This window comes from Astyanax mexicanus, chromosome 14 (assembly GCF_023375975.1).
Source record: "Astyanax mexicanus isolate ESR-SI-001 chromosome 14, AstMex3_surface, whole genome shotgun sequence".
NCBI lineage: Eukaryota > Metazoa > Chordata > Actinopteri > Characiformes > Acestrorhamphidae > Astyanax > Astyanax mexicanus.
The window spans coordinates 236,296-247,500 of NC_064421.1; the positions used below are offsets into that span (position 1 = coordinate 236,296).

Sequence of the window (11,205 nt, forward strand, 5' to 3'; positions counted from 1 at the left end):
CAGTTGCTTGATAGGGTGTTGGTAAATAGCTGCTAAGTGGTTTCTATGGTGTTGCTAGGTGGTTGCTATGGTGTTGCTATGGTGAGTGCAGACGTCAGCAGGGAGGAAGTTGTGCTGGGTTGATGAAGTGATTCAGATTGGGACAGAACCCGTCTGGACACCGGGGTCACGACCTCTGACCCATAAAACACTCCTGTGCTGAGAAATGAGAAACAGCTGTGTGTGTGTGTGTGTAATCTTTCACATGAAGACTCATTACCTATCAAGCTGCAGTTCACACACACACACATTTACACACACACAAACACACACTCTTACACACACACATTTCCAATAAAGCCTCAGATTTACGGCCGGTTCCTCTCGGAGCTGCAGCAGCGCGGCGGAGTGTGTTCACTCCGGGAGAGCCGGAACACCATCAATCACACACACACACAGAAACACACTACACACACACACACACACACACACACACACAGAAACACACTACACACACACACACACACACACACACTACACACACTACACACACACACACACACAGAAACACACTACACACACACACACACACTACACACACTACACACACTACACACACACACACAGAAACACACTACACACACACACTACACACACTACACACACACACACACACACTACACACTACACACTACACACTACACACACACAGTAACTGAATGTAAAGTTAATAGTGTGTTGTGCTCCCAGGGTTTAGTAAATGGGTGAGCGAGCCTCACACTGAACTCTCTCTCTCTCTGTTAATATAACTGTATAGTAGAAACCTTGTATCTCCTTATTAATAATCCTGCAGTGTGAGATCCTTTACAGCACAGGGGTGAAGGAAGATATCCATATATCAGAGAATCACAACACTTTTACAGATGTTAACTGCAGAATGTAATGCAGAGAGAAATATCGTATAAGTATTGGTGTCAGAAGTGGTTAATTTAATGTAGTGTTTAAGCCCCGCCCACTAGATAACAGTGTTGTATTTTATTTTATACTAGAAGAATTTTATTTTCTAATATTGTACAGTATGTTGTGATATATTGTGATATATTGTGATGTGTTGAATCGTAAGTCCTGTATCAGGGATAATGTGTTGGGTTCTCCTGGTTCTGGTGGTTCTGAGGAAGCAGTGAATGTTCTGTATGATCTGGTATTAAATCACACTGATCCGGACCGTATGCAGATCTTTACAGTGTTATATATATATGTATATGTTATATATATATATATATATATATATATATATATATATATATACTGTATATATATATATATATATATATATATATATATATATATATATATATATGCACAGCCTGCTCATATGGCTGATTTATATATAGTGTAGGTTAATGGGCTCTGCATGAGATGCGCCATGATGTTCATTGCTATTTTCCACCCCACCAACCGTCTATTTCTACTGCCTCTGCTGGCCGGTTGCAGTATGATGTGTAACTCCACCTATCCCAATATATTTCAATGACAAAAAGCCCCGCCCATTTTCCATCTCATTTTTCTCCTCTAAACTGTCTTTGGACTGGACTGGACCAGTATAAGCCAGTATAAACCAGTATAAAGTCATATAAACCAGTGTATACTAGTTTATACTGGTTTATATTGGTTTATAAACTAGTATATAGTATGTGATAAAAAAACAGAGAGAGAGAGAGCAGGATGGAGTGATCAGCTGCTGCAGTTATAAATAAAACTGTGATTAATGAGACTCCCAGCACACACACACACACACACACACACACTCATCCCAATTACTTCATCATCCAGGTGTTTCTCCTCTACTCACACTGTCACCTTCACAGAGGTCAGAGCCCCTCCCACTGCAGATTTACAAAGATCTGATTATAGATCTGATTATAGATCTGATGTTATGGGTAATAAATACAGTAACATTCATTTCTACTAATAAACAGATATCACACAATGGCTGTGTTTAATTATTATTTATTATTATTTATAGTTATTAATCCAGTGACTGTGGGTCATCACTATACATCATCAATACACACGGTCCAGATGGAGAGTGAGCAGGGTGACCAATAACTGACCAATAAGGATCATAACTGACCAATAAGGGTCATAACTGACCAATAACTGACCAATAAGGATCATAACTGACCAATAAGGGTCATAACTGACCAATAACTGACCAGTAAGCGTCATATCTGACCATTCTGACCAATAACCGGCCAGTAAGTGGCAAAAAGACTGATATGAGAACAGATGAATCAGAACCAGTTTCTCACCTGGCGAAGAAGGAAGCTGCAGCAGAGGTTCCAGTAGAGGGCGCTGTGGTGGGCGGGGCCGGTGGGGCGGGGGCGGGGCTTGTGTGTGCCGCCGGACGCTCTGTGTTAAAGCGGTTCAGCGCCGATTCGGTCAGACCCTCCCGGTTCCCCTCTGGAACCATCGGAGAACCCTGTACACAGAGAAACCGCACAGTCAGAGCACAGTATCTAGAACCAGGAGGAGAACCAACGTTCTAATGATACACACAAACATCGTTTAGCATAAATAACAAATTATTATTATTATTATTATTTGTTAATTAAAAATCATTAAAGAGTAAAACAGCTGTTTTTCAATATTTAGAGAATCGATTACTAGAGATGGGATCGATCCGATACAGTATCAGTATCGGGGTGATATTGACGTGATGTAACGTATCTGATATCAGGTGAACGCGGCCGATCCACTTACTGATCCATATTCCAGTCCACAGCTTGAGTTGAACAATAAACCCGCCGTAACATTAAACACAAAACGCATCAAACTCATCACTGATCCGGATTCCAGCTCCACAGTTTACCCTGAACCCCCAGCAGCTTCAGTCTGAGGCTAACTGAGTAACTTTAGCTGATTATCTACAGAAAAATATAAATTATCTGGAGATTTTTCACTTTAGAAACGGCGAACAGCAGAACGGCTTAATGTAATATTTATAAATTCAGCGTCCGAGAGGTAAACAGATTAACACCAGCAGTCTGTTAGCCTAGCTAACATTAGCATTAGCACCTGATGTTGCATTCTGGTGTTGTAAAGGTATTAAACTACAGACTGGAGTAAACTATAATCATAATCCATATATCCTATAAAACCACAGCATCTACAAACACTAACCAGCACAAACACACCCATCTGTTATTAAACACAGAGATTAATTTAGTTCATCAATACAGTTAGCATCACTGTAGAAGTTCTCCACTGGAAGGTGTGTGAAACCAGGGGAACTTAAGGATTTACGTGTGGAAAGCGCCAAGGAAGGAGATCGGAATCCACCACACCAAGATCAAAGGATACCTCCAGGTAAGTTCAAAGTGCAGAATTTATTCAAAAAAAGTGTAATTAAAGAAAAAAAAGAAAAATAAGAATTAAAAAATACAATGCAAATTAAAGGACTATAATGCAACTTAGCATTGAACAGCAGCCCTACGAATAAATACTGTGCCTAGGCTTCAGGACAGCACTTCACTGAGCTTACTAACTCTTCAGCACTCAGTTACACAACGAGAAAAAAAAAAAAAAGCTCCCCCACTCTAACTTACTGCCCCTTTAAATACTGGAAGCCCCGCCCCGGGCTAAACCAAATCTCAGCAGGTGAGTTAAAACATCCTAATTAAATGCATACAAACATTAACATTTTCTACAATGTGCACATATTCTCACAGATTTAAAATAGCCATTACATCACAACATCTACCGGTAAGTATTCCTTTCAATTAACTTAGTCTTTTTCTTTTACAGGTTCTTCACTCCAGCTCCCCTCTCTCCTGCACTGCCATGGGCCCTTCTGGCTAGTACAAGAAGAGGAACTGTAATGGCTGCCAGTCCTTTGGAACCCGCTTCTCAGGTAAGTATCTCCATGTGTTTGTTAAAACAATTGTCTTTACAGAACATTAAATCTCTAGCAACAGCTTTGGTGATGAGGGAGACTTCTTACCTCATCACAATCACCAGTTAGCCGTTAGCATCTTCAGCAAGATCTGCAGTCTGTTAGCCTAGCTAGCACTGATAAGTAATAAGTAACTAACTAAAGTGAACTAAAGCCATAATCCAAATCCAATATCAAACCACAGATCCCACTCACTCTAAACAGCACTAACAAATCAATCTCTTTCTAATCTACAGTTTGCATCACCGGTTAGCAGTTAGCCATTGCAGCTAATCCACTATGCTACGTGTAATAAATAAATAAATGTCCCCTGCACAACCAGTGCAAAAAATTAGTCTAGAACCCTGTATTTAATATTTAACATATATTTCATATTTTTAATATTTAATAAAAATGTAAATATTTAATTTGAAAGAAAACTATTGTGTGTTTGTATATAAAGTGTGTCAAATAAATGACTTTGGAATCAATCAATCAATTAATCAACCTTTATTTAAACTCGGAGTACATTGAGAGTGGCCCTCATTTACAATGTACACAGGGACGGGATTGACAGAAACAACAACAAAAAAGTAGATAAGTAATAAAAAATAAAAAACAGCATTTTAATAGAATATATAAGATTATTATAAAAACAATGAGGTAAAAAGAATCATTTAAGAGTAGGAATCATAAAATAATAGGTAATAAATAAGCAATAACTAAAATAAGTGTATTGCCCATCACTAGCCAGAACCGGTGTGGTTCTAGAGCAGCCAGTAGTTTGTACAGCATTACACACAGTGCTGAAGACAGAAGTGCAATGGGAGACTTAGTTTGTGTCTCCAAAAGTGCCCAAGATTACATATTAAATCACTAAATATCAGTAATTAAATTTTCATGTTTAAATAAAGCCATTTAAATCTCATGTTCTGCTGTTCCTATCGTTTTTAGAGATAATCGGCAGAAATAATCGTTGACTAATCGACTAATCAAAAAATAATCGTCAGATTAGTCGACTACCTAAATAATTTTTAGTTGCAGCTCTAGTACTTTGATGTTTTTGTTTTGGCTCTCGATGTCCCCGGCTCCAACACAGAGGGCCCGGGGGGGCGGGATCAAAACAAACACTGGAACCAGAACAGCGCCAGGGGCCCGACACCAGTCCAGCTGCCAGAACCTCTTACTACAGTCCTGGAAACAATCCGGACACTCCACTGAGTAAACACACACACACACACACACTTATACACACTTATAAATACACACACACACAAACACACACACTTATACACACACACACACACACACACACACACACACACACACACACACTTATACACACACACTCTAATAAAAGCTGCGTCTCGTGGTGTAAAGGCAGCGGACTGAACCCGAGATAAACCGGACCGGCGCTGAGAATGGCCAGACGTGTGTGAGTGTGTGTCCTGGTAATAATCACACTGTGGGGACAACACTCTGTTTACACAGCAGCGTCGTGGGGACCTCAAGTGATACGAGGACATAAAATCAGGTCCTTATAAAGGAAACACTGTTAAATAAATACCATGTCCAACCATGTGTGAGTGTGCGCGCGTGTGTGTGTGTGTGTGTGTGTATGTCCATGTGTGTGTGTGTGTTTAAGGTCCCTCTGTGTCCATTTATAAAGGCAGTGAGGGCACTAAAAGCACTGAAGCAGTTATAAATACAGCCTCCATCAGCACTAATGGACCCTTTCCATGCAACCCGTCAATCATACCCACGTCCGGCCCGTCTGGTCCGATAACCAGCAGCAGAAAGGTCCAGTACGTCGGCTCTGATTAGGATCCAGCAGAAGTGAAGGTACCGAGTGGCCAAACGCCGCCTCGGGCCGGCCCTGACTCTCTGACCTCTGCTGACCTCAGCCAGACCGGTTTCAAACACTGAACCCATTTATACCACTTCAAAACCATCCGTTTCTCTGATTTTACTATTTACAGATAAATGTGTTGTTAAAACAGTTTAGAAAGCAATATTTGGTGGAATAACCCTGATTTTTAATCACAGCTTTAAGAAATCTTGAGATCATGCTCTCCCCCACCAGTCTATATCTTTGTCTTTAATAGCACTACTTACAGCTCTGGAAAAAATAAGTGAGCACTTAAAATGATGAGTTTCTTTGATTTTACCAAGTTAAAAACCTCTGGAATAAAATCAAGAGGAAGATGGATGATCACAAACCATCAAACCACCAAACTGAACTGCTTGAATTTTTACACCAGGAGTAAAGCAGCATAAAGTTATCCAAAAGCAGTGTGTAAGACTGGTGGAGGAGAACATGATGCCAAGATGCATGAAAAAAAACTGTGATTAAAAACCAGGATTATTCCACCAAATATTGATTATTTCTGAACTCTTAAAACTTTATAAATATGAACTTGTTTTCTTTGCATTATTTGAGGTCTGAAAGCTCTGCATCTTTTTTGGTATTTCAGTCATTTCTCATTTTCTGTAAATAAATGCTCTAAATGAGAATATTTTTATTTGGAATTTGGGAGAAATGTTGTCTGTAGTTTATAGAATAAAACAACAATGTTCATTTTACTCAAACATAAACCTATAAATAGCAAAATCAGAGAAACTGATTCAGAAACTGAAGTGAACTCTTCAGTGGAGCTGTATATTAGCCTGATACAGAATAAACTCACTTTTTATGTTAAACACACAGGCTGTGTCCCAATCGTTTATGCAGTGAGTATTGTAGATAAAGTGTTGATAAAACAATGTAGATTAAAAGAAATTAAAAGAGATTAAAGAAGTAACAAGTGTAAAGAACAGGTGTGTTGATATAGGCTATTTAATGAGCTGAGGAATGTGTAGGCTAATGTAGCTAACACATGTTTATTTTATTTAGGCATGCAGTTAGCACCATGCTAACTGGTGTATGCTACGTTAGTCTTAGAGCTGCGGTGTAAAGCTGTAGAAGATCTGAACACATCAGATAATCCACTGAATTACAGTGAGATGGAGAAGGCGGAGCTGCCAGTAGTGTATTAGCCAGTTGGCTAACCTGCACCCAAACTGGAAGCTCTGAACCGAGCCTGATACACTATACTGCAGACAGACCTCACTACTAAGTGTGTGAATGTCTGAGTGTGAGTGTGTTTTGCTGGCTCTGAGCCAGGTGTAACACTCCTCAGCATGGCTGTGCAGCAGATGGCAGAACCCCTCGGTTCCCCTCGGTTCTGCTCAGTGTCTGCAGAACCTCACATTTATCCTGAGAAAGCGTCTCAAAACACCACCTCACTAGTGTTTTCTGTGTTCTTCTGTTTATGTAGATCATTTACACGGTCCTTTGCACTTTGGTGTAATACACAATTCTGCACATGTAAGTGTACAGGTGTGTGTGTGTATTTGTGTGTGTGTAGATGGGGATAACTGTCACTGTGTAATGTTGTTAGTTATGGTGCTATTGTGAGCTACTGTAACCAAACACTAATTCCTTGAATGTGTGAGCATACCTGTCCAATAAACCTGATTCTGATTTTAGTATGATTCTAGTGTGTCTAGTAGTGTGTAAAGTGTGTAAAGCTAAGTGTGAGCAGTAGTGTGTATAGTGTATAGTGAGTGTGTATAGTGAGTGTGTATAGTGTATAGTGAGTGTGTATAGTGTATAGTGAGTGTGTATAGTGAGTGTGTATAGTGAGTGTGTATAGTGAGTGTGTATAGTGCATAGTGAGTGTGTATAGTGCATAGTGAGTGTGTATAGTGAGTGTGTATAGTGTATAGTGAGTGTGTATAGTGAGTGTGTATAGTGAGTGTGTATAGTGCATAGTGAGTGTGTATAGTGTATAGTGAGTGTGTATAGTGAGTGTGTATAGTGAGTGTGTATAGTGCATAGTGAGTGTGTATAGTGAGTGTGTATAGTGAGTGTGTATAGTGCATAGTGAGTGTGTATAGTGTATAGTGAGTGTGTATAGTGAGTGTGTATAGTGAGTGTGTATAGTGAGTGTGTATAGTGCATAGTGAGTGTGTATAGTGCATAGTGAGTGTGTATAGTGAGTGTGTATAGTGAGTGTGTATAGTGCATAGTGAGTGTGTATAGTGTATAGTGAGTGTGTATAGTGAGCGGTAGTGTGTATAGTGAGTGTGTATAGTGTATAGTGAGTGTGTATAGTGCATAGTGAGTGTGTATAGTGCATAGTGAGTGTGTATAGTGTATAGTGAGTGTGTATAGTGAGCGGTAGTGTGTATAGTGAGTGTGTATAGTGTATAGTGAGTGTGTATAGTGCATAGTGAGTGTGTATAGTGTATAGTGAGTGTGTATAGTGTATAGTGAGTGTGTATAGTGAACAGTAGTGTGTATAGTGTATAGTGAGTGTGTATAGTGTATAGTGAGTGTGTATAGTGAACAGTAGTGTGTATAGTGAGTGTGTATAGTGTATAGTGAGTGTGTATAGTGAACAGTAGTGTGTATAGTGAGTGTGTATAGTGAACAGTAGTGTGTATAGTGAGTGTGTATAGTGAACAGTAGTGTGTAAAGTGAGTGTGTATAGTGAGTGTGTATAGTGAGTGTGTATAGTGTATAGTGAGTGTGTATAGTGAGTGTGTATAGTGCATAGTGAGTGTGTATAGTGAGTGTGTATAGTGAGTGTGTATAGTGCATAGTGAGTGTGTATAGTGCATAGTGAGTGTGTATAGTGAGCGGTAGTATGTATAGTGAGTGTGTATAGTGTATAGTGAGTGTGTATAGTGCATAGTGAGTGTGTATAGTGTATAGTGAGTGTGTATAGTGAGCGGTAGTGTGTATAGTGAGTGTGTATAGTGTATAGTGAGTGTGTATAGTGCATATTGAGTGTGTATAGTGTATAGTGAGTGTGTATAGTGTATAGTGAGTGTGTATAGTGAACAGTAGTGTGTATAGTGAGTGTGTATAGTGAACAGTAGTGTGTATAGTGAGTGTGTATAGTGAACTGTAGTGTGTATAGTGAGTGTGTATAGTGTATAGTGAGTGTGTATAGTGTATAGTGAGTGTGTATAGTGAACAGTAGTGTGTAGAGTGAGTGTGTATAGTGAACAGTAGTGTGTATAGTGTATAGTGAGTGTGTATAGTGTATAGTGAGTGTGTATAGTGAACAGTAGTGTGTATAGTGAGTGTGTATGGTGAACAGTAGTGTGTATAGTGTATAGTGAGTGTGTATAGTGTATAGTGAGTGTGTATAGTGTATAGTGAGTGTGTATAGTGAGTGTGTATAGTGAGTGTGTATAGTGCATAGTGAGTGTGTATAGTGCATAGTGAGTGTGTATAGTGTATAGTGAGTGTGTATAGTGTATAGTGAGTGTGTATAGTGAACAGTAGTGTGTATAGTGAGTGTGTATAGTGTATAGTGAGTGTGTATAGTGAACAGTAGTGTGTATAGTGAGTGTGCATAGTGAACAGTAGTGTGTATAGTGAGTGTGTATAGTGAACAGTAGTGTGTAAAGTGAGTGTGTATAGTGTATAGTGAGTATGTATAGTGTATAGTGAGTGTGTATAGTGAACAGTAGTGTGTAGAGTGAGTGTGTATAGTGAACAGTAGTGTGTATAGTGAGTGTGTATAGTGTATAGTGAGTGTGTATAGTGTATAGTGAGTGTGTATAGTGAACAGTAGTGTGTATAGTGAGTGTGTATAGTGAACAGTAGTGTGTATAGTGTATAGTGAGTGTGTATAGTGTATAGTGAGTGTGTATAGTGAACAGTAGTGTGTATAGTGAGTGTGTATGGTGAACAGTAGTGTGTATAGTGTATAGTGAGTGTGTATAGTGTATAGTGAGTGTGTATGGTGAACAGTAGTGTGTATAGTGTATAGTGAGTGTGTATAGTGTATAGTGAGTGTGTATGGGGAACAGTAGTGTGTATAGTGTATAGTGAGTGTGTATAGTGTATAGTGAGTGTGTATAGTGAACAGTAGTGTGTATAGTGAGTGTGTATGGTGAACAGTAGTGTGTATAGTGTATAGTGAGTGTGTATAGTGTATAGTGAGTGTGTATAGTGAACAGTAGTGTGTATAGTGAGTGTGTATGGTGAACAGTAGTGTGTATAGTGTATAGTGAGTGTGTATAGTGTATAGTGAGTGTGTATAGTGAACAGTAGTGTGTATAGTGAGTGTGTATGGTGAACAGTAGTGTGTATAGTGTATAGTGAGTGTGTATAGTGTATAGTGAGTGTGTATGGTGAACAGTAGTGTGTATAGTGTATAGTGAGTGTGTATAGTGTATAGTGAGTGTGTATAGTGTATAGTGAGTGTGTATAGTGTATAGTGAGTGTGTATGGTGAACAGCAGTGTGTATAGTGTATAGTGAGTGTGTATAGTGTATAGTGAGTGTGTATAGTGTATAGTGAGTGTGTATAGTGTATAGTGAGTGTGTATGGTGAACAGCAGTGTGTATAGTGTATAGTGAGTGTGTATAGTGTATAGTGAGTGTGTATAGTGTATAGTGAGTGTGGATCTTTTCACGCTGGGTTGGAGCTGCAGGTAAGTGAGCTGATGGATGCTGGAGGAAACCCTGAGGGAGAAAACCTGCAGGAATTTCCCCAGAGGGAACAGGAAGCGCTGAGCGAGGATTCTTACACACACAGTATACACACACACACAGATTGGTTCATCCATCTTAATTAAAAGAGAAACTTGTTTTATCTGCATCAGCCCTCCCAGCCAATCACAGCCTGAGAACGATTCCCACTGAACCGTTCCACACAAACATCTGCCGCGGTGGGAGTGGGGGGTGTGGGTGGGATTGTGGGTGGGGGCGGGTGTGGAGTAATTAAGGTGGAATACGGTGGGATTCGGCTGCTGGTGGGAAACGATTTGTATCTCCTAGAGATCTCACCTGGTGTGAACTTCTACTAAAAAAGATGAACAGTGCTCAACCAGCTCACCTTCAAAACTCATGGGCACCAGGTGGTCCAGTGGTCTAAAGTGCTGCCACTGTGATCGGGAGATCGCTGGTTCGAATCCCCGTCATGCAGCTTGCCATCAGCTGCCGGAGCCCCGAGAGAGCACAGTTGTCCTTGCTCTCTCTGGGTGGGTACAGTACAGTAGATGGCGCTCTCTCTTTCCCCTCATCACTCCTAGGGTGATGTGGATCAGCACAAGGCTGCGTCTGTGAGCTGATGTATCAGAACCAAGTCGCTGCGCTTTCCTCCGAGTGTTAGCACTGTGATGCTACTCGGGAATGCTACAGCATCAGCAGCAGCTCAAAAAGAGGCGGAGTCTGACTTCACATGTGTCAAAGGAGTTGTGTGTTAGTCTTCACCCTCCTGGTGTTGGAGC

General features: G+C 40.1%; 1 protein-coding gene across 5 annotated transcripts in view; it reads right to left on the reverse strand.

Moving 5' to 3' along the window:
* The window catches only part of kif26ba (kinesin family member 26Ba), a 94,982-nt gene that overhangs the window by 48,218 nt on the left and 35,559 nt on the right, over nt 1-11,205 (reverse strand). For all 5 annotated transcript variants that reach the window (XM_049463477.1, XM_049463476.1, XM_049463475.1 and 2 more), the window contains exon 4: nt 2,292-2,461. In XM_049463477.1, coding sequence (XP_049319434.1) covers nt 2,292-2,461 — 170 coding nt within the window. The remainder of the gene's footprint in view (nt 1-2,291; nt 2,462-11,205) is intronic.